The sequence below is a fragment of the Petromyzon marinus genome, chromosome 38 (assembly GCF_048934315.1).
Source record: "Petromyzon marinus isolate PM22_M1 ecotype Great Lakes invasive population chromosome 38, UKy_Petmar_22M1.pri1.0, whole genome shotgun sequence".
In the NCBI taxonomy this organism is placed as follows: Eukaryota; Metazoa; Chordata; class Hyperoartia; order Petromyzontiformes; family Petromyzontidae; genus Petromyzon; species Petromyzon marinus.
Genome location: NC_133704.1, coordinates 5,885,231 through 5,909,955, shown reverse-complemented (window position 1 = coordinate 5,909,955; position 24,725 = coordinate 5,885,231). Strand labels below are relative to the sequence as shown.

The window sequence follows — 24,725 nt, the reverse complement described above, 5'->3', positions numbered from 1 at the left end:
GCTGTGTCGGGTGGTGGTGGGTTTAACGACACATTTATATATTTACACGATCTAACCCCCCCAAAAAGCCTGTATTAATTATGGATGCTATTGGTCGCGTTAGCCTACTGCGTGTTAAACTGGAGTCCACTCGTGAACTGCACCGCCTTCTCCTGGCGAACCAGGGGTGCGCCCATCTGTGCGGTGATCCACCAACCCTGACTGCTGCCTCCACACTGCTGGATTATAGGCCACGTGCGTAGCCACCGCCACAAGTACACATACCAACAGAACTCATCTCATACGTCAACAATACTGTGGCTTTAATCGACAAAAAGTACATAATGGGCAATGCCCCTTCTTCATAGCACACAGATAATGAGGCTAGAGAGGTAGAGGAGAACAGAGTTGGGGACTGCACATTGTACCAGGGTACTGACCTCGATAATCGAACGCGGGACTTTATACCCTGGTATATAAATCATACTACTGGACATCTGCGAAAAAGAGCTTCATAGCTCATCGGATTCCTCCAGGCGAAATAAAAATTCCGATTCTGATATTATGGTATCAAGTGCAGTCTCCAATTTTCATTATCCACTCGATGTGCTGTGAAGAAGGGTCATTTCCCGAAACGTCGCCTATTATACAATAATCATCTTCTTCCATTTGCTGCAAGAAAATATTATTTTAAAGCAGTCAAACGCGGCGTTTTATGTCAGGGGCTAATACGTGTGTGGAGAGAGAGAATGAGGTCCTGAGAAACATCCTCCTAAGGTTCAGCCTCCACTTCTCCCCGACGGTCCTAATCTTTGGATACCCGAAGGGCGACGGAACCCAACATCTTCAGGGGCAGGTCAACGTGCTCGTCGGCTACGCCAAGCTCGCCATATACAGGGCGAGGAAGGTGGCCCTGGAGGGGCAACGTCCGGCCAGCAGCCTGGGCATCTTCCGTGCTCTGGTCGGAGCCAGGGTGTGGCTGGAGTTCTGCCACGCACGGCTGACCCACGCCGTGCCGGCCTTCAATGAGCAGTGGGCGCTGGAGGAGGCCGTGTGCTCGGTGGCAGATGACAGAGAGCTCTGCATGCAGATTGTGAGCTACCCGTCGGAGACCGTTGGACTGCGAGAAGGTCTGCGTGCAGATGCAGCACTTGTTGTAGTTAAAAGGAAAGAGCGAGAGAGAGAGCGAGAGAGTGAGCGAGAGAGAGAGCGAGAGAGAGTGAGCGAGAGAGAGAGAGCGAGAGAGAGAGCGACATGGAGTAGGAAGAGAGGGGTTAGAGAGAGGGGGGGGGCAGAGAGGGGGGTAGAGAGAGAGGGAAGGGGTAAGGAGAGCAGAGCGAGAAATCTTTTGTTAAATCTTTCATTAAAAAAGAGGGAGGGGGTTACATAAAGCAGAGCATAAAAAAACAAAGCAAAGTGCCGACTACACCGAGCATCTCCTCGTTTCCTCTGATCGTAAAAAAACAAACAAACAAAAAAGAGAGAGACAGAGATGGAGAGAGTTGAGAGAGTCAGAGAGAGATAAAGAAAGATAGAGGGAGACATAGACTTTTATTGCCGCCAGCAGCAACAGTACTGGAGGCGATTCAGATATGAAATACACAGTCACCAGCAACACAAATATAATCGCTATGAATCCACGCGTTGTGGCGCTAAATGCACCGCGCACAACACAAAAGAAAAGTCACGTGGTGGTGGTCATCGCGCACGCCACGGTGACGAGCGAGCGCTTCAGAAGGTGAACACGTGGGGTGCCGTCCACGCTGATACAGAGATTGGCTTGTCCGGCTCCCCAGCGTTTGAAGAAGACGCGCTGCACGTCACCGACATGTGTGTGTGGTACGTGGCGTGCTCCAGCCGGAGCCGCGCATTGAGCAGGTCCCTGAACACTGGAAGCAGCACAGAACAGCCGTCAGTGTCACCTTCCAGAATTTTTTTCCTCGTTCTGTACAGAACAGAGAGACAGAGAGACAGAGAGAGAGTGGCAACTCGGAGCAGTCGGAAGAGGCGCTAATTGAATGCGACTTTGAAAATGAGTTCCAGCTGCGCTCGAGCCCGCGAAGAACGAAAGAGGCACCCAACTCTCGACGCGTCCCGCCTTGCGCATGCAGAGAAGAGGGTTTGGGGGAGTAGGTGGGGGGGGGGGAGTGGAGGAGTGGGGTTCTAGTTGGAGCTGCGGCTTCACAGCGCTCAGCACGGCGCACGGCTCACACGCGCGCGCGTCCCACTTCTCCGACTTGAGAGCAATATTTTTTTCTCCAGCGAAACTTCCCCCCACCTCCATCTGAACCGACTACTGGAGTAAACGCAATGTTTTCCAATCCTCCACCGCCCCCCCCCCCCACCGCTACCAACACATTCTACTGCCCGAGTGATTTTTTGTATTCTTTCATATATTTTTAGACATCAAATGAGATCAACGACACCGCGCGGATCATCGCATTTTGTGGCAAGAATGTGACGAGGATTCATTGAACTCGGTACTTTATGAGCAATGCTAATTATATGCGAATTTAATTGCTCACTTATTCCCCGGAGAGCCACGCCGAGTCGTAGAGACTCTGATGCAGGAGGGTTCTGCTACTGCTCATAGTGCATTTGAGGTTTTCCTTTTAAGATGTTTTTCAGCCAGTTCATGACGAGTGTTTATTATCCGCTGCTCCGATCTGCACGGTTGGCTATGTACGGTGCGAACGAAGTTCAACATGCACACGTACAGTCACGTGGGGGGGGGGGGGGGGTGCGGTTAAACCGTAGCACCCGGATAAAACCCAAAACGCCTTTTGCGCGAAGGGGGCAACGCTCTATCCCGCGTACAGATCGGGGACACAGTTGGCGATTAGTCCACTTGCTGGACTGCCCTCTCATGGCGAGCCAGGGGTATGGCACCTCCTCGACACCACCCACGGGGAGGAAGGGAGTTTCATAACATCTGTGCGGTGATCCACCAACCCCCGCTGCTGCCTCCACAGTGCTAGACCACAGGCGTGCACAACCACCACCACCACCCAGTACATCACCATTGACCTGCCCGCCCGGTAGTTGAAACAATTGGACACGTTTCTTAACCCCCCCCCCCCTCCACCGCTACCATCCGAGGTCTCTGTCCACCCAGCAGTATACATTTGGTACACAAGTCAGACGATCTGCGGCAGATCGCGTGTGTGGTAGGGTAAAAAGTGTGGGTATACTCCCAACAAATGATCTACGATGTGCGGGCCAGCATGGAGGAGTTATTCCAGAGCAGCCTTTAAGAGCCGCGCTGTCCAGAGCGAGCAAGGCATTGCAGGGCTGCGCCTTTACCGTTAACATCATCATCGTCGTCGTGGTACCTGATGGCCCTGTTTGTCCCAGAGTCACACCTCAGTGGCAGTCGCAAAGGAGTGGAACGTGACCAAGCGGAGATGGAGCCATGTCATCAGCTCGCGTGCTGATGCCACGGGATCGCCAACAGCGGCAGCGGCGGCTTGTGGAGGCGTTCATCCAGCAGTGACATTGACCCTGACTGATGATGAAGATGGTGCTGATGATAACCTGATGTGCATTTAGCGAGAGTCAAAGGGGGGGGGGGGGAAGACACCAATCTCGAACGCTAAATGCTTTTGAGCAGATAAGATCTACGGTTACACCCCCCCACCTCTCTATCTCTCTCTCCAAGATTCATTCATGATTTATTTACAACTTTACATTGATAAGAAAGCTCACAAATTGTCGATGATAGAGATAAACAGCGGCTGCGTAAAACATTGCTGGGGCAATGGAGGGGTGGGGGGCGTGGGGGGTGGTGGTGGTGGTGTGGGGATGACTATGCCTCTCCCTTCTACGATGCACAGACACAGACACTGGCCCCTCGGTTCATTAAATAATCAAATACGAATTGATTCAGCGCGCTGCAAGCCCGCCACGAAGTGATGAATCGAGCTCGGGTTTCCGATTCACGCAGACACGGGGAGCCAGCTGAATTGCGGCGAGGTCTCTGATGCGAATGGAGGCCTGCGTAACTCCGAATGGGTCACGTTCACCGCCGATGTACCGATGTTACCACGCGGTGTGGTAAGCACGCGCGCGCACCAGCGCCCGTACCGATCCACCGCTGGATGAACGGCTCACCACGCCATGTGTGGTGTCGACCGTAGGGTGGATGGTGGAGGGCGGGGGGGAGAGGAGAAAAGGGGGTGGTGTGACCATTCTTCATCACGCTGGCTCTGGTGAAAGGGACTCAGATCGATAGCACTCGCCACTGATGTTCGCCGGGATTTAAACTTAGGTCAACGCGCCAGGTTCAACGAGCAGTGCGCTAATCGTAAGGGCACCGCTCCCCGAATATGCAGCGCCGTATATACGCCGCTCACACAGGCACCAATACACACACACGCACACACGGATGCACACGAATGCATGGATGGCACTCCCACACATATTAACACATACCGTACACATACTCACAAATGCAAAGGTAAAGATAACCCATGTGGTTTACACAGATTGTCGGGGTAATTGCTGCTATGCAAACTCACACTCCCTTCACAAACGCACCACCACCACCACCCAGGCAAAGCCAAAGGCGCGGCCCTGAAATGGCACGCTCATGGGACACCTCTCACCACCACTAACAAAGGCATCAAATTACGCTCATTAAACACAAAACGGCTGTTTAAAGGGCAGAGGGCAGTCATTGAGAGTCGCAGCAGAAGGGCGCAATTAGCACAAGGCGGATGATGAAGATGATGATAAAGGAAGACCGGGACACGCAAAAAAAAAAACGTGACTAGGCAAGCGTTTTCATTCCTCGGCAGCGTTAATGTCTTAGAGGAAACGAAGTAATGGATTCATTATTGCGACGACGACTCGGAGTCGTTTACGGCGCTGCGCCACTTAAACGCTGAGCGATGCCGCCCCAGGGGCTCCGCGTGAGCAGCGGGGAGCGCCTCCTGCACCGCCGCTTCCTTGCGCACAACCACACGAGACCTGTCGGTAGCGGCGGTGTTGGGTGGTGGTGGTGAGTGGTGGTCGTGTTGAGTGGCGGTGGTGTTGAGGATGTGCGGTGGTGGTGGTGGCGGTGGTGTTGGGTGGTGGTGGTGAGTGGTGGTCGTGTTGAGTGGCGGTGGTGGTGGTGTTGAGGATGTGCGGTGGTGATGGTGGTGGTGTTGGGTGGTGGTGGTGAGTGGTGGTCGTGTTGAGTGGCGGTGGTGGTGGTGTTGAGGATGTGCGGTGGTGGTGTTGGGTGGTGGTGGTGGTGGTGAGTGGTGGTCGTGTTGAGTGGCGGTGGTGGTGGTGGTGTTGAGGATGTGCGGTGGTGGTGGTAGCAGCGGTGTTGGGTGGTGGTGGTGGTGAGTGGTGGTCGTGCTGAGTGGCGGTGGTGGTGTTGAGGATGTGCGGTGGTGGTGGTGGCGGTGGTGTTGAGTGGCGGTGGTGGTGGTGTTGAGGATGTGCGGTGGTGGTGGTGATGTTGGGTGGTGGTGAGTGGTGGTCGTGTTGAGTGGCGGTGGTGGTGTTGAGGATGTGCGGTGGTGGTGGTAGTGGTAGCGGCGGTGTTGGGTGGTGGTGGTCGTGTTGAGTGGCGGTGGTGGTGGTGTTGAGGATGTGCGGTGGTGGTGGTGGTAGTGGTAGCAGTGGTGTTGATTGGTGGTGGTGGTGAGTGGTGTTGAGTGGTGTGGTGGTGTTGAGAGGTCGTGGTATTGATTGGTGGTGGTATTGATTGGTGATTTTGAGGATGTGGTGGTGGTGTTGATTGGTGGTGTTGGTGGTGGTGTTTATTGGTGGTGTTGAGAATGTGTGGTGGTGGTGGTGTTGAGGATGTGGTGGTGGTGAGTGTTGGTGTTGGTAGCGGTGGTATTGGTTAGTGGTGGTGAGTGGTGGTTAGTGGTGGTGAGTGGTGGTGTTGGTGGAGCTGAGGAGTGATACTGGGTGGGTAGAGTCACGTACACAACACAAAAACAAAGATCCCCCGTATAGCCTTAGCAGACTATTGGGGCAAGTGCTCATAGCGAGCACCTATGAGGGCCGGAACGGTACACGAGGTGGTGGGTGGCTAGCACCACGCCCGACCGCCTTTGTCTCCCCAGTGGCGATGTTTACACACCGCACCAGGTACTCATTTGAGGCTGCGTAGACCTAGGGGAGGCGCAGAACCGGTTCAGATATTCGTCACCGATGTTGGCCGTGAGCGGGAATCGAACCCGGGTCGCCGGGTTCATAGCGCAGCGCGTTAATCGCTACACAACCGCTCGCCACGTACACACACACTGACACAAAGATAAAGATCCCCCGTATAGCCTAACCAGACTGGAGGGGCAAGTGCTGTTAGCGAGCACCTATAAAGGCCGGTACGGTGCACGAGGGGGTGGTGTAGCCAGTACAAAGATAAAGGTCCCCCGTGTCCCCGCAGTGCCGATCTTCACACACACTGCAGCCGGTGCTCATAATTATTTAAGGCTGAGTCGACCAACACGCGCGCGTGCGTGTTTCTTGCAAGGGGGAGCGGTGGTGTAGCGGTTAGCGCACTGCGCTACGAACCGGGCGATCCCAGCTTCGATTCCCGCTCACGGCCAACACCAGTGACGATTTATCTGAACCGGTCGTGGGCCTCCCCTAGGTCGACTCAGCCTCAAATGAGCAGCTGGTGCGGTGCGTAAAAACATCGCCACGAGGGAGACAAAGACGGCCCGGCGTGGTGTTGTCCAACCACCCACTCGTGTATCGGTGCTCGCTAACAGCACTTTCCCCCAACAGTCTGTTAGAGGCTATACGGGGGATCTGTGTCTTTGTGCCTTGGTGGTGCGTCGCCTGCGCTCCTTGCACGTGGCGTGGAGAGATCGTGTGACCTTAGCGGCGAGAAGCGACACAAAGATCATGCACACAGCGAGAGGGAGTCAGAGGGCGAGAGAAATGTTGCATGGGGGGGGGGGGGAAAGAAACCGCATAAACATACGCTAACAAGCAGGGCAATATATGTGTACTGAAACACAAGCGCGCTGACGAGCAGAGTGTAAGGACCGCAAGAGAAGGAGGAGGAGGAGGAGGGACAGGAGGGTAGCGAGGATAAAGAAGAATCGGAAAAAAGGAGTCGGAGGAGGAGGGAATGAGAAAGGATGACGCTGAAGAGGTAGAAGAGGAGACCGGGAGGAGTTGGAGAATACAGAGGAGGCAGAGCCAGGGGGAGGGGAAGGCAGACACAAGGGAGGAGGGGGATGAAGAGGAGCAAGGAGAAGGGGGAGGAGGAGGAGATCAACAACAGCGAGGTGTAACGATTAATCAATCACGCTTGCGCCAATGCCAGAGAAGCCGATTATGGGCACGGCAACGGAGTGTGGAGTCAGGATTGCCATGCCCCGGACTGTGGGCTCATAATATCACGGAGAAGGGGGGGGGGGGTAGAGTGGGAGGGAGTAGGGTAGGGTGAGGGTGGGGGGCTGCGGAGCGGTGGGGCAAGGAGGGCGGGGGGAGGAGGTCTGAATCTGCAGCAATCGCTGGGTTTAATCTGCGAGCCGGAGCTCTGTTGGTCGGGCGCTGCTGTGTCGAGCAGCCTCGAGCGCTGTTCTCTCTCTCTCTCCAGTCAGGTGCAGCGACTGCATCAGCTAAGAGCGCAGCCACCACCACCACCACGACCACCACCACTTCCTCCTGTTCCTCCTCCTCTGCCGCCGACGCAGCTGCCACTGCTCTTCCGCTGATGCCACTCCGGCCGACGCTGCTTCTGCCGACGACGAAAGAAGAAGGAGGCAGGCGGAGAGACGAGCTGTAGATTCGGGTGCTCGATATCTGCGTGGCGCAAGAGAACGCACCGCTGATCGGTCTTGTGGCCGAGTGCGGCTCTGGCTCGGGGCTGCTCGCTGGGCTGGGCTGGGCTCGGGGAAATGTGACGGAGAAACACAACACGTTGTTGTTGTTGTTGATGGTGGTGGCGGTGTTCTCATCTCCTTTCGCTTGCTTTTTACTTGTTTCGTGAATCTTCCCGTCGCTTGCTAGACACGAGGACTCCTGCGGTAACGCGCGAGGCGAAGTCTGCCGCCCCACGGAACCCCCACCGGGGCGCGATGTGGCTCTTCGTGTGATACTCGAGCCGTGACACAGTCGCGGTTTTCATTTGCTCGGACTTTGTTGACGGCTGCCGGCCCCTGCAGTTACTCCGACGGCGACGGTGATTGATGATGATGATGACGACGATACAGCGCCGCTTATTGCTCCAGCATGTGAAGAGTTCACGGGCACAGTTGCCCACCACCACCACCACCTCCTCCACCTCTTCCTCATCCTCCACCACCGAGCCAACCGGACCGGCACCCGAGCAGGAGGATTGAACGCGCGCAAGTTGAGAGAGGGGCGAACATCTCTCACCATTCCGCTTTGGCAAGAACGTTCACTCAGACGAGGTGGAGCGCGCGGATCGCAGTGCCGGTAGCTCACTCGCTCACGCCCTTAGCGGGCGCTCGTTGGCTTCATTTCATTGTCTCCAAAACCACATCGTCACGTCGTCGTCAGCCTATCTTCGCTGTCATCGCAGCGTCGTTATCATCCCATCCCATCACCACCACCGCTTTCGCCGCCGTCACCGACGTATGCTCTTGGAGCGCGCAGCGGGGAAGGGCTGAGCGTACCACCCAACTACTCCGGGGAAGATCGCAACCCTCCTCAGATGAACAATCAGTCTCGAACCGACCCAACCCGACCCGACCCGGCCAGGACCCGAGCCGGTCCTCATCCCCGGGTGCTTCTCCGCGGGTTCCCTTCGGCTGCCTTGCTGCAACCCACTGCTTCCTCGCCAGTGTTATCCCCCCCCGCCCCCACGCTGACTTGAGATGAGCCGGCTACGCGTGAACGCGATCCTGGGACTCGACGTCAGCGGCAGCGGCGGCGGCGGCGGCAGCAGCAGCAGCACGGCAGGTAATCGAGTTGTGAGCAGTGCTGAGCGCGCTGCGCGAACGTACCTGCAAAATGACCCGAGTTCGATTCCCGCTCACGGCTAATAACGGGCGGAGAATACATTTGAACCGGTCCTGGGCCATCCCGTTGGTCGACCCAGCCTTGGATGAATGCCTGCTGGGGTGTGTGCGTGAAGGTCGGCAATGTGGAGACAAAGGCGGCCGGGCGTGGAGCTGGCCAAACACCACCTCGTGCACTCTTCCGGCATTCATATGTGCTCGCTAACAGCATTTACCCCAACAGTCTGTTAAAGACTACGCGGGTGAGCTTTGCCTTCATCGATTACAATGGAGCGAGCCCTTACCGTGGTGCCGCTTCGCGCACTGCGCTACAAACCCAGCGATCCGAGTTCGATTCCCGGCCACGGCAAAATAACAGCAGGGGTGATTATCTGAACCGGCCATGGATCTCCACTGTAGGTCGACTCAGCCTTCAATGAGGACTGTACCAGGTGCGGTGTGTGAACACAATCGGATCTGCAGAGACAAAGGCGGCCGGGCGTGGTGCTGGAAACACCAACCCCAATTCGTCCTTCGTGTCGGCCTTCATAAGTGCTCGCTACGAGCACTTGCCCCAACAGTCCGTGTCGACTACACGTGATATCTTGGTCTTTGTAATAATATACTGCTGGATAAATGGCCTCCTCAAGCCCTGGTCAGTTGACCATACTTCACAGCGCTGGTCCGTGCGGGTTGTTGATGACAAGGGGTTATTGGTCACTCGCCACTGATGCCGTGGTCGGGAATCGAACTCTGACGAGCGGCCTCATAGCGCCATGGGCCAACCAGTCCGGTCGCGTTTCCATCGAAGTACAAAAAAGAATATAAAAAACGATGACACCCATGGCAATGATTTACCCAGGGACGTCTCGTTGAGTCTCAGGACTCTGCGTCACGATGTTCCTGCCGCGCCGAGCATGTTTGGCCAATTCTATGAATGAGCGATTGGCTGAACAGAGTTACTGCACGTCACCTGTATGGGAGCTGAACAGAGTTACTGCACGTCACGTGTATGGGAGCTGAACAGAGTTACTGCACGTCACGTGTGGGGGAACTGAACATAGTTACTGCACGTTACGTGTGGGGAGCTGAACAGAGTTACTGCACGTTACGTGTAGGGGAACTGAACAGAGTTACTGCACGTTACGTGTGGGGGAGCTGAACATAGTTACTGCACGTTACGTGTAGGGGAACTGAACAGAGTTACTGCACGTTACGTGTGGGGGAACTGAACATAGTTACTGCACGTTACGTGTGGGGAGCTGAACATAGTTACTGCACGTTACGTGTAGGGGAACTGAACAGAGTTACTGCACGTTACGTGTGGGGGAACTGAACATAGTTACTGCACGTTACGTGTGGGGGGGGGGGGGCTGAACAGAGTTACTGCACGTCACGTGTAGGGGAACTGAACAGAGTTACTGCACGACACGTGTGGGGGGAGGGGGGGCTGAACATAGTTACTGCACGTCACGTGTGGGGGAGCTGAACAGAATTGCTGCACATTACGTGTGGGGGGGGGCTGAACATATTTGCTGCACGTCACGTGTGGGGGGGGGGCTGAACATAGTTGCTGCACGTCACGTGTATGGGAGCTGAACAGAGTTGCTGCACGTCACGTGTGGGAAGCGACGCTCCCCGGTTAGCGCACGGCGCTACAGACTCCCCCCTCCCACCCCCGTTCCTGCAGCCAGCGATTTTCTTCCCACGGACGGCAAAAGCATCAACGTCGAGTGCTTTCAGAAGCGGTCGTGGGCTTCCCTTAGGTCGACTCAGCCTTTAAATGAGCAGCTGGCGCGGCGTGTAAATCATCAGAGCACCCCCCCCCTACCCCCAGCACAGCCTCGTCTCGCCCCGCTACGTGCGCCGTGCCCACCTTAATAGGCGATCGCTAACAGCACTTTCCCCAGCGGTCGGTGAAAGGCTATACAATGCAGGTCATTCCGGTGCTTACTCAATAGTCCCGAGACTCTCTCCTCTTTCAGGGCGGGAGGGAGGGACGGGTGTCCTGCAACAACGTTTTGGCCAATTCCATTAACGCGCTTCGGGATTCGCGTTGCTGGGGAATCTGTGGACCGAGGGGAGTGTTAACCAGCACACTGCCATCTCCTGGTCACGTTCAGCCCGGCAGCCACCACTACCTACAGCACCTGGCAAGCGCCTGCGGTGGTCACCCGCTATCCAAAGCCTCTGATTTGTTTGTCCATTCGCAAACGTCCACGCCTTTTGTCAGAACCACGCGGCAGCCCGTCGAGACCACGAATCTCTCTTTGAAAGAGGGAGCCGGCGTGTTGCGATGCAACAACAGCGTGGGCTAATGCGCGGCCCTTCATCAACCCACTGCTGGATGAAGGCCTCTCCACGCCTCTCGGTCATGGAGAGGTTGTTGTTGTTGTTGTAGTCGTTTGACCATGCTTCACCGCGCTGGTCAGTGTGCGCCAAGTTCATTTTTCGGATATCGTCTGAAAATTTCGGACGTCATCCGAATAAAATGTCCCCGGCCAAATGGTGTTTCGCGGCCACTGATGTTCGCCGTGGCCTGGTTGGAATACGGAACTCGAGTCGCCGGGGATATATATATGTGTATCATAGCCTCAACTCGCTAACCAACTGCACCACTCACCATTCCACCCTTGCACGAGCGCAATGCGGGCGGGGTAGAAATAATGAAACGGAACAATGGAAATTGCACGCAGCGCTGAAATTTGTGTGTTTTTTTTTAAAAACATTTTTAAAGTGCGGTGTCGTGAACGCGCCAGACAAGCCACGGCCACAAGCGACGGGCGGCGTGGGAGGCTTCTGCCACGTCTGACGCCAGGCGAGGTGTTCTTGTTCAAGTCGCTTCGTGGGTGACGCTGCACGTAGCGAGCAAAACAAAACAAAAAGACGAGAGAACGAGCGATATTGACGGACGGGAGGGAATTGTTATTGTACACGTATGATACTTAACGTAACGTAGTCACGGGGATTATGCAAAGCACTTTTTTTAGTTTTAACCGCCCTTGGTATGTTAAAGCAAACGTTGACGGGGCGAGTTCTTGCAACGTGCGTGCACTTGCCCCAACAGTCCGTTGAGGCTAAACGGGGGGTGGGGGGATCTTTTGTCTTTGTGCAACCAGATCTGCATTGGCTATTGACGCTGGTCGCGAGTTTGGTGGGGTGCGTCTTATGATCCGGAGCGTCTTATGATCCGGAGATTACAGTGTACACGTTCAGGGCCTCCCCTAGGTTAACTCAGCCTCAAATGAGTACCTTGTGCGGTGTGGTAAATATCAGCACTGGAGAGACAAAGGCGGCCCGGCGTGGTGTTGTCCACCCAATCCCCCTCGTGTGCCGTGCCGGCCATCGCAAGTGCTGTTCGCTGACAGCACTTGCCCCTGCAGCCTGACAGGAAGGATCTTATCGCTTTGAGACCACACCTGCATGAACCATCGACAAAGGGCACGGGTTAACTAGGGTGCGTCTTACTTTCCGGAGGGTCTTATAATCCGGGGAAATCGATGTATGGGTGTGTGTGTATATATATACAGAGAGAGAGAGAGCTATACCGAGTCAAAGGCGTATTGCAAGACACGAACCGTGACATTTGTGGAATGGATTTCTGTCTGGCTCAAGGCGTTGTGCCTCTAGACGATACCCCCGCGTGCCTCGAACATCGCGGTACCTGTGAACAGGTTGGGGGGGGGGGGTGCCTCGTGGGCTCTCCATCAGCGGGAGGCGAATTACTCGGTTCACCGATGAAGCGGTGGGATCGTAGATTTGTATTTATTGAGAAGTTAAGTGGTGGGACTGGAGGCCTGGGGCAGTTTGGAACTTGGGTGGAGAGCGGGTGCGGGGGTTGGTCAATCCTGCCCTGTGAATGAAACTTGAAATTGACGTGAGTTTGTTTTAATTCGGAGATTGCGGTTTGTTTGACCATACTTCACCACTCTGGTTAGGGCGGGCTTTTAAAGGAGGACGTACCCAGGGAGGTATCTAAAGCAGAGACTCCGAGTGGGTGAATGTGTTTGCCAAATATCTTTTTTCTAGGCCATCTAAGACATTATTGGAATCCACACCATCCGATCGTCTATCTCTGGATCAGACATCGTTACCATCATCATCGTAATCATCAGCAGCCTTGATAAATCCACTGCTGGATTAAAAAAAAACAACCTCCTTCCAAGTTGTTTCCGTCTCTCGCGATCCAGCGAGTTGTTTGAAGCACGCACGTCGTTTCACTTCGTTCAAGCCACTCCGCGCATTTACCTGGGCAGAACCAGTGCACACACTCACGTGCCTTGGCTGGGGATAAATAACCACAGTATACATTCCAAGCAGCCGAGATCAAATAATTAATCTCTCTGTTGTTGCTGCAAAACCTGCCTGGCCTGGATATAGCATGGCGCAATGAGAATTGCCGCTGTGCAGTTGAATTTCAAATGGGCATTTCCTATTGCTCAGTGGCAATCGGAAGGGTGCGAGTTCACATCTTAATTCAGGGTGGGTGGGGGTGGAGTTGACTCAGCCGATGGTTGCTCCGGGGGTCGACACAACGAGTATCACCTTGTGCCAAAGTAAACAACGGTTTCCCTATGGCGAGACTCGCCCCCTCCCACTTGCGCCCGCCATAGGAATGTGGAATTTCAACGACTGGTCTATATGAAGCATCGCACCAATGGTCATTTGAATTTTCACTTAACGGCGTTTCGTCAATGAGGGCCATTGCCCGAAACGTCGCTTATTATATAGAAGTTTCCTTTTGAGGCCATGACGCAGTGATATTCACGAACGTGTTGGAGTGTTTGTGTGGTTGTTGTTGTTGTCTATGAATGTTGGTTGTGCTTGTGCACCAGCGCAGCAGTGGCACCACTGTCAATTCGTAATGTTGGCGAGATGCCAACGACCTCTCCTGGTCTACAGGAGGTTGTGGGTTCGATCCCCGACCCTGACGCATGCTGTATATTCGAAGTTTGCATGTGTCTCTCTATGCCCACGGCCGCGTGGATTTTTCTCCGGGTCCGCCGGTTTTTCCCTCAACGCTTAGAATCAACATCACGCGCTCAGAGTATTTGGCTGCTCCACATTCCCACGTGATGACAGTCCCGCTTCGTTGGGCTATCATTTGTGATATCTAGGTAGCTTCTGAAAGAGAGCGGTATAGTTCAGTGGGGCCTTACCTGGTAAAACAAAAAAAAAGAGTTTACGTGTTTTATCAACTAAAGTCCCTCCTTAATAGGTGTTTTTGGGGATAACATTGGTCACGAAAGCCCACGTGTTAAACTCAAGTCACTTCTCTAACACGCACGGAGTGGTGGGGGCTGAGTGACCAGTAGCCTCACCATAAGTTTTGCACATCTATACACACACACACAGACACACACACATACACACACACATACACACACACACACATACCCACACACACACATACCCATACACACACATACCCATACCCACACACACATACCCACACAAACACATACACACACATACCCATACACACACACATACCCACACACACACATACCCATACACACAGACACACAATATCTATTTATACCCGTAGCTCCTGTCATCAATACGAACAGATTCAAATTAATGCGGATGGTTGCATCTCACGGGTTGCTAATGTCGGGGCAATGGGGTGGGATGGAAGGGGGCCCTCTGTGAATGAGCGGCGTCACCGCGAGGCCCCACGCGCACGCTCCGTGTCAGCCAGGCGCCGCGTGGACACCCAAATACAAAGAGGCTCGCGCGCCTCGCCTCGATCGCCACGAGCGCCGCGCCTCGATCGCCACGCGCGCCTCGCCTCGATCACCACGCGTGGCGCGCCTCGATCGCCACGCGCGCCTCGATCGCCACGCGCGCCTCGATCGCCAACGCGCGCCAACGAATTCCGCTCTCGTCCAATGCCCGGCGAAGTTTTGCTCCGAAAGATGAAAGGCAACGGTCACCCCCGGCGTAGTTTCGACAGAATGTTTGGGGTGAGTGCTGTTCGCGAGCACCTACGAAGGCCGGCACGGTGCACGAGTCGGCTGGGTAGGGAGGGGGGGTTCAACAACCACGCCCGGCCGCCTTTGTCTCCGCAGTGGCGATGTTTACTACACACCGCAACGGGTACTCATTTAAGGCTGAGTCGACCTAGGGGATGCCCAGGACCGGTTCAGATTATCGTCACTGGTGTTGGCCGTGAGCGGGTTCGTAGCTCAGCGCGCTAACCGCTACATCACTGCTCTCAACGACCACTGCCACCATCACCACCACCATCACCACCACCATTACCACCACCACGTGGTATCACCACCACAACCAGCCTCCCCGTCCCCAATGTATGTCGGGCTAAAGTTGACCTCCATTCACCTTCACTCGACCACTCTGGCGGGCCTCTCTGTGCACCCTGAAGAAGAAAGCCCATGAGCCCGAAACGTCGCCTAGTATATATTTATTGTGAGTCCACACAATGCGATTGACGAAACGCGTTGGATTTGTTTTTTTTGCTCGTTTTAGTGTTTTCTCAACACAATTGTCTTCTCTTGTTAACGGTGTGAATGATTCGGCGTGCACGATGACGGATGGTCGATGGTCAAGGATCACGTCGGAGTGGCAGCCACGAGAAATGGAACGCGTCCGACTTGAGGACCCCCACCGGGGAGGAGAGATGGAGCCATGAAATCATCCCAGCTTCGTGTGCAGGAGGCTGCGTGGATTGCTGCGTCGCGTGACCCGGATAGGAGCACGGCGACTGCTTGGAGTGGGCCATCATCCAGCAGTGGATTGATCACGGATAATCCTGATGATGATGATGATGATGAATTCAACTGGCAGGCCTTCATCCACTGCTGGATAAAATCTCCCCCCCTCCCCGATCCCCACAAGCCTTCGTTATTCTCTCACGATCCCGCGATGCAAACAGCGGACGACCCGTGACCCAACAGCCGCACCGCAACGCGAAACTTCAACCGATTCCGTCGCTCCATCCCTCTCCCTCTCTCTCTCTCTCGACGGTGGACGCCCTTGGGCACCTCTCGGAGTCGCAACCCGCCTGCCTTCGCCGCGAAGCCCTTCGGGGCTATGTTAGCCACAGAGAGCCGCGCTTGACCCAGGTTTAACTGAACGCGGCGAACTGCGCGATGCTGGACGCTCCCGTGCGGCGCGCTTTGGGACGAGCGCGCAGACGCGCACGGCGGCGCGGGAGCTCCTCCACGCGCCCTCTCTGCGCGCGCGTGCGCGCGCGTTCCTGCAGGCACGGCTGATGCGCAGCCCCGCCGCTCCGCTGATTTGATTATAAATATTAGATGGTGATTTAATGCAGCGATTGGCGGAGAGCCATGCTCGGCTGTGTCCGGCGTAATCAGCGGTGGCCGAAGATGATGAAGCGCTACCGCATTCGCGCTCATCTCACCACAACTCCCGCCGCCCCTCCCGACCCCTTGGTGCCCCCCCCCCCTTCATCCACCCCCTCCACCCACTCACCCCCCCACCCACCCCCGCCTTCTCTCCCCACCGCCCCCCTCTCCAACTTCAACCTCCCCCCCCCCCACCCTCCTCTCTCCCTTGACGCTCACCCGGGCACGCACTTGAAATTAGTCACTGCCTTGTTGTGGTTGTTGTTGTTGACGCAAAGCCAATTCGTCCGTGCAATCCGTCCAAGAGGCGACGTTTCGTGCAACGGTCCTGCCATCAGAACAGACGCCTTTCAGTCAACGGGCGGTTGACCGCTTTTCTTCAGCAGGGAGAACAACACGTCGCCTGTTATACAATGTGAAGTCTCCTCCCGGGTTAGGGTCATCGACAATTGAGTTATTTGTGTGTGTGTGTGTTAATTCCCTGCCGTCGTGTGCGTTGCGCACAACTGGCCAGACGCGGGTTTAGCTTTTGGCAGAGAGCGTGACGTCACACTTGCTTTAATTCACGATTGTCACGGCTGGCTGCGTAAGAAGGTCGACGCACGTGGACATGTGCCCACGTGCGCATTCGCGTTTCGCAAGAACAACTCGCGCTCACGTTGTCGCGCCCATTCAGGAAGGAGACGTCTCGGTGAGCACGCGGCCCTCTCTCTCTCTCTGTCTCTCTTTTGTTTTCTCAGCCGACGTGACCCACACTCACTGCAGCTCGTCTCTCTGTGCTTCATTCACAACACAAAACACACATACAACGCAACACAAACAACACACAAATAATACAACTCACACACACACACACTAACCAAACACACACGATCAACACAACCCTCACATAACACAACCCTCACACACACACAACCCTCAAACACACACACAACACACACACAAACAACACAACACACACAAATAACACAACTCACACACACACCAACCACACACACACACGATCAACACAAACCTCACACAACACAACCCTCTCACACACACAACACAACCCACACACAACCCACACACAACACAACACAACCCACACACACACAACCCACACACACACACAAACAACAACAACCCACACACGCAGGGCTCGGATTCGTCTGCCTGCTGCTGCTCTGGCTGTCTCCCGCGAGCACCAGCGACTGCCCCAAGAACTGCAGCTGCTACATGCTGCCCGTAACCGCGAACTGCCAGTCGCTGGGTTTCGTGAGGATCCCATCGGGGCTGCCCAGGAACAGCCACCGAGTGTTGCTTCAGAACAACCGCATCACGGCGGTCCCTCGCGAGAACGCCCTCAGCCCCGACACCGTGGCGTTGTCGCTATTCTCCAACAACATCACCATCATCCAGCCCGGAGCGTTCGCCGCCTTCTCTCGGCTGGACGAGTTGGACCTCGGAAACAACCGTTACCTGCAGTGGCTGGACGCGGACACGTTCCTCGGACTCGTGAACTTGCACACGCTGCACTTGTACCGATGCGGGCTCCAGGAGCTGCCAGACCGGGTGTTCGCCGGTCTCAGGGGCCTGCAGCATCTGTACCTGCAGCAGAACGAGCTGATGCATCTGCAGGTGATTTGATGACCACGACGGTGGTGATGATGATGATGCACGCACACGGCACGCGCATGGCACGGTATGCCACGTGTCAGTAGTGTTGATGGTGTTGTGGCGAGTGGAGAAAATCGTTGCTCTTGCAATGGAAAACAAAAAAATAAGAGACGCATGGAATTGTTTTAATATTCGGTTCTCAAAATCCTCCTGTGCTCGGAGCACTTAAAGTAATCTGTTTTTTTATTTATAAAAATAGATTTTCCCTTTTATTCTGGCAGCAAAACAGGTGTTAAGATGTTCAAACACCAAACTGAAACCTTTTACAAGGAATCATGTCTGCATTAAACACAATATTTGTGGTCAGAATGCACACAAAAAACACTGATACTATGATGCATTGTCCTTGCAACTGATTGGTCCACACCAGAGACGGCTTTCTTGTGAGCCTCGTCTCAAAACGGTGCTAGACCAGAGGACGTCAAAAGGCGAACAGCACAAAGACAATGCCACTTTCAGAGTAATTGGAGCTCGGGTTGAGCATCTACATCATGGGACCTCCTTTGCCAGTACCAAAATATGAGAATAAGTTTTTCCCCTTTTATCTTGCAACAAAACAGGTGTTAAGTTGTTAACACACCAAACTGAAACGTTTTTCAAGGAATCATGTCTGCATTAACCACAATACTTGTGGTCTCATTACTCTGATAGTGGCATTGTCTTTGTGCTGTACGCCTTTTGGCGTCCTTTGGTCTAACACCGTTTTGAGACGAGGCTCAAAAGAAAGCTGTCTCTGGTGTGGACCAATCAGTTTCAAGGACAATGCATATATTATTAGAGTACGTTTTTTGTTTGCATTCTGACCACAAGCACTGTGGTTAATGCAGTAACATGATTACTTGTAAAAGGTTTCAGTTTGGTGTTTTAATATCTTAACACCTTTTGATTTAAAGCTTTCGTGACTGCAGGGATTCATATTCTTGGTTCTTTCGGTAAATTCACGTAGAAGGGAAACAATACAATAATAAAAATGTAAAACAATAAAATTCTCACGACGTTTCGACTGCAACACAAGCAATCATCATCAGGTGTGAAAACCACAGCAAGAAAATTTCTCTCTCTTTCAAATTTTCTTGCTGTGGTTTTCACAGCTGATGATGATTGCTTGTGTTGCAGTCGAAACGTCGTGAGAATTGTATTGTTTTATATTTTTATTATTTTATTGTTTCCCTTCTACGTGACTTTACCGAAAGAACCAAGAATACCTTAACACCTGTTTTGTTGCCAGATTAAAAGGGAAAACCTATTCTTATATTTTAGTACTGGCAGAGGAGGTCCCATGCTGTAGATAATCTGTTTTTGTTCGTTTGTAATGCACTGTTCTGGCGAAATAATTATGACGCCGATGGGGACACACGTAGGAAAGTTGGAGCGATTTCAAATGCACCGTGGTCAGTCTCCTTCCGTGTTCGTTCCTCCCACCTCTTCGGTGCCTCTATCTAATATTATTATTCTACTCGTTACGTCTTCCGAACTCCATCTTCCGCCGTTACAGTTCATCTCAATAATGATTTGTTACACGGAAAACCCCGTGCTGCCAGTCACCCCGGCTAGTTTCTTCGGTGGCAACGGCCTGCAGCAGTCACTGACAAATCGAGTTATTGTCTGGGTGGGGAGGAGCCCAGCCAGCAGCCAGCCAGGAAACTCGAGGCGTAGATTGTTATTGTCGATCTTTTAATGCGCGACGTGAGTACCCGGCTGCGATGTGCAGTTGGGACACGTGAACACGCAGAGTAATGCCGTACAATTTTATTTTCATTAAACGATCAGCTCGCACGTTCTTCGGACGTCACCCCTCCCTCCCTCCCTCCAGTCAGCCAGCCAGCCAGCAAAACTGTCGTCTAATATAGTCGGATAGCGTATCCCGCGCATTTGTTCGAGATACACGGTCGGGGTGGAGAGTGGGGTTTTTGTTAGTGGAGGGGGAGCGTGACGTCATCACGGAGATGTGTACGGTGGCGTCACCACCAAAGATCCCCCGTGTAGCCTTAACAGGCTGTTGGGGCAAGTGCTGTTAGCGAGCACCTATGAAGGCCAGAACGGCACACGAGGGGGTGGGTGGCCAGCACCACGCCCGGCAGCCTTTGTCTCCCCAGCGGCGATGTTTTTACACACCGCACCAGGTACTCATTTGAGGCTGAGTCGACCTCGGGGAGGCGCAGAACCGGTTCAGATATTCGTCACCGATGTTGGCCGTGAGCGGGAATCGAACTCGGGTCGCCAGGTTCGTAGCGCAGCGCGCTAACCGCTACACGACCGCTCCCCACCACCACCACCACGCACGTGCCAGCCAGCCAGGACGCCAGCCAGACAATTTTTGTTCTCTCTCCCACAAAGTATTGCATTTCACCGGGGATTTCGCTGGAGATGGACCGTCGCGTTTGCAACAGCGGCCTGGGCAAGAGGCGGTTTCCAGAAACTTCTCAGTTGCAAGTGGTGGGCGGGGAGGTGGTCCCGAAAAATCATTTTTTTAAAAAAAGATTAGCGCCCTACATTAAAACCAAAACACTCAACGATTTTTTCTCACGCTTCATTACAAACAAAACAACGATGACGTCATCCTGCACGATTTAAGACCGGAAGCAGGTGGATGGCTTCACTATTCTGGCAAATCTCCCGAAGATGCTGGATGTAATTTTCAGCGAAACGTCGTACTCAAATTGTAAATGTTGTGGATCCACTCTTCAACACACCGGTGGGCTAAAGTAGTGAACTGTTTGTCTTTTGTCAACGTGACACAATTTTTACTGATTGGCCGTGTCGGGTGGTGGAGGGTTGCGACACATTTATAAATAACGCGATCTCACCCAAAAAATCTTTATTATGAATAATACTGGTCGCGAAAGCCTACGTGTTCAACTTTCTCACGCTTGTTTGCACGGGAAAATCTCATTGAGTCTTAAGCGAGCCCTCCCATTTTTCTTTCCAGTACGGGGGGCGACGATTGCTTCGATTGCTTTGTACATTCTAAGTGAATACTTTTGGGGGTAATTTTCGTTAAATTTTTATTTGGCAACTTTGGACGAACGACGCCGGCACTGCAGCGGCCTCCCTCGGCTAATACACCCGCAGTATTACCCGGCGCGGCCGCTCGATTCGAACCACGAAACCCCTGCCTGGACCACGTTCTCCGCGGTAATTTGAGGCTCGAATAAAGCACCTGCCCTTAGGCTGCGATGCCTCTCATAGACAGATCCTTTCCATTTGACCATACCCATGCAAATAGCCGAGTTTGAAAAGTTATCGTATTAATTTATTCCCGTGTGACGTCTGTGTGGGAGGGTGGTGAGGATAAGGCGCACAGCCGGTCCATCTGCCGGCCATCTCAGTCCGTCTACCCATGTCACCTGCTGGGTCTCTCCCGTGACCTTCTATCAGCGAGGCCTTCGACACTTCACGTGGCCTCAAAGTGCACCTGGCCTGGCACAGACGTCCGTGCTGACGGGTCCTGTCACCGCCACTTAGTGGGGAATGGCGGGTAGTGGTATCGGTAAGGATAGTAGGTTAGCGAAGTGCGCTGCTGAACCTGGCGACCCGGGTTCAATTCCGGCTCACGGCCACCATCAGTGGCAAATTTCTGAACCTCTGCTTCCCCGAGGTTCAGATATTTGCGTTGGGTGCGTTGTGCAAACATCAGCTCTGGGGAGACAAAGGCGGCCGGGCGGAGTGGTAACACCCCCCCCCCCCCTACCACCACCCTCTCACGGGTGCTCGTTAATAACACCGGTGACGATTATCTGAACCAGTCCTGGGGTCTCCCCTAGGTCGACTCAGCCTCAAATGAGTACCTGGTGCGATGTGTAAACATCGCCACTAGGGAGACAAAGGCGGCCGAGCGTGGCGTTGGCCACCCACCCCCTTGGTGTGCCGTGCCGGCCCTCCTAGGTGCTCGCTAACAGCACTTGCCCCAACAGTCTGTTCAGGCTAAGGTGTGTGAGGTCACGGATTGGCACGTCAGGTTTGTGCCACTGGAGTGGCCAGGATATGGCAGTACAACAAGTGGGTTTGCCCGTCAGGCCGTGGGCGTGATGAGCTCAAGGGCGCGCCCCTCCAAGCGCGTGCACGTGGGCACGCGTGCACGTGGGCTTTTCTCCGGATTCTCCCCGGCCTGCTGTCAGACAAAAATCCAAAACACTCATTGAGGTCATTGGCCGAACATCGCAATGCAGCAAGACCCTCTTGAAAGGGAGCGCCTTGAGGCCGAGTGAGGCTTTGGTGGGTGAATTAATTGACGTAATTATGAATATTAAAAGGTTAGATAATGTACGAGTTGCTTTTTGGTGGGGTAGGCCTCTCCTGCTACGCTACGGGCCTCGTCTGGAACCATCGTGAAGGGGAACACGTTATATAGTACACAAGCGGGAAGTACCCGGCGTTGCCCGGGCAAAAAAGACACACACACATCGACCCACACACACACATCGACTCACACACACATACAAACTCACACACACATCGACCTACACGCACACACATATGGACTTACACACACACATATTGACTAACACACACACATGGACTTACACACACATAGACCCACACACACACATCGACTTGCACACACACAGCGACTCACACACACACATCAACCTCCACACACATTGACCCACACACAAACACACATCGACTTACAAACACACAGCGACTCACACACACACATGGACTTACACACAACAACAGCCGCCATTTGCCACTAAGTGGCGTTGACGTCATCACGATGCTTGTGCCAGGCTATGTGCACCTTGAGGCCACGTTAAGTGTCGAACGCCCACTGGCAGGAGGTCACGGGGTAGACCCAGGTGCCACGGGTCGACTGACTGAGACGACTGGCTGATGCACCACCTGTGCCACCTACTGTGCCAACTTGCTGTGTTTTATCCGCCTGGCGCTCCGCTCATTGTTGTGAGCGTCGCTCTTCTAACCTCCATTATTGTTGGAGGGCGACTGCCTCCAACTGCCCAGGAGCGTCCTTCACGAGCCTCCTCCACAGAGGCCGATCTTGACACCGCTCGTACCAGTCATTGGCAAGTCCACTCAGCTCCACGTCCTCCTGTACCACATCACTCCATCTCTTCTCTAGCCCGTGCCGCACCCGTCTAGCCCCCTCTATCCGGCCGATCAAAAGCTGTTTCGGCATGCGGTGGCTGGGCATGCGGGCAACATGGCCCAGCCAACGCAGCCTTGCCTGCCAGAGGAGCTCACCAATGGGACTTTGTCCAGATCGTTCAAGGATTTGTGAGCTCCTCACACAATCCAGCCTAGTTAAACCCAGAATGGATCGTAGGCAGGCTAGCCTAAATGATTCTAACCGGCAAAGATGTTCCAATAGGGGGGTCCACGTTTCGCAAGCGTAGAGAAGGGAGGGAATGACTGTGGCCGAGAAGCCCTGACGCTTCGTGCGGAGCGACAGACGAGGTAGCTTCCACACAGGGTTACGCAACCGATACATCGAATTACACACGCAATTATTTTTGTTTATTTTCACTTACATACACACACACATCGACTCACATACATATATGGACCTACACACACACACGAAGAAATGGACTTACACACTCACATGGAGCCACGCACACACACATCGACTAACACACACATCGACTGACACACACACATATCGACTCACGCACACACATTGACTTAAACACACACACATCGACTTATATATATATACATACACACACACGGACATACACACACACATCGACTCTCACACACACATCGACTCTCACACACACATCGACTCACACCCACACATCGACTTACACACATGGACTTAGACACACATTATTATTGTAAAAGTTACTAACTTATTTGTAAAATATTAGTTGTCCACATACACGCACCACGCACACACATTGACTAACACACACATCGACTGACACACACACATCGAATCACGCACACACACAGCGACTTGCACACACACACATCGACTTATATACACACACACACACGGACGTACACACACACATCGATGCACACACAATCACATCGACTTACACACACACATCTACTTACACACACAAATATCGACTGACGCACACACACACATCGACTTATACACACACACATACATACTCACACACACATCGACCTACACACACACACATATCGACTTACACACATATCGACTAAGACACACACACATGGACTTACACACACACATGGACCGACGCACACACATCGACTTACACACACACATCGACTCACACACACACATACAGAGACTCACACACACATGGACCTACACACACATATGGAGTTACACACACAGATATATCGACTAACACACACCCATCAACTCACACACACACATATCGACTCACACACACACATATCGACGCACACACGCGCATTGACTTATGCACACACACACATAGACGCACACAGACACATTGACTTATCGACTCACACACACGTCGACTGAAACACTCACATATCGACACACACACATAGACTCACACACATGGAATTACACACACACACACACAAACATATGGACTTACACACATATCGACTAATTACATATGGACTTACACACGCACATATTGACGTACACACTCACAGCGACTCACACACACACACATCGACTTACACACACATGGACTTAAACACACATACATAGAGTCACACACACACATGGACCTACACATACACACACATATGGACTTACGCAAACACAGATATCGACTAACACACACACACATGGATTCACACACACATATCGATGTACACACACATCGACTGACACACATCGACCCACACACAAACGCATCGACTTACACACACACATGTCGACTTACAAACGCACATTGACTCACGCAGACACACA

At 53.5% G+C, this 24,725-nt stretch overlaps 1 protein-coding gene across 1 annotated transcript in view; it reads left to right on the top strand.

Annotated features, from left to right (window-relative positions):
- Positions 1-7,429: 7,429 nt before the first annotated feature.
- The window catches only part of LOC116950318 (reticulon-4 receptor-like 2), a 29,299-nt gene continuing 12,003 nt past the window's right edge, over positions 7,430-24,725 (top strand). The window contains exons 1-2 of the mRNA XM_032968042.2: positions 7,430-8,862; positions 17,367-17,848. Of these exons, the coding sequence (XP_032823933.2) occupies positions 8,778-8,862; positions 17,367-17,848 (567 nt within the window). The 5' untranslated portion in view covers positions 7,430-8,777. The remainder of the gene's footprint in view (positions 8,863-17,366; positions 17,849-24,725) is intronic.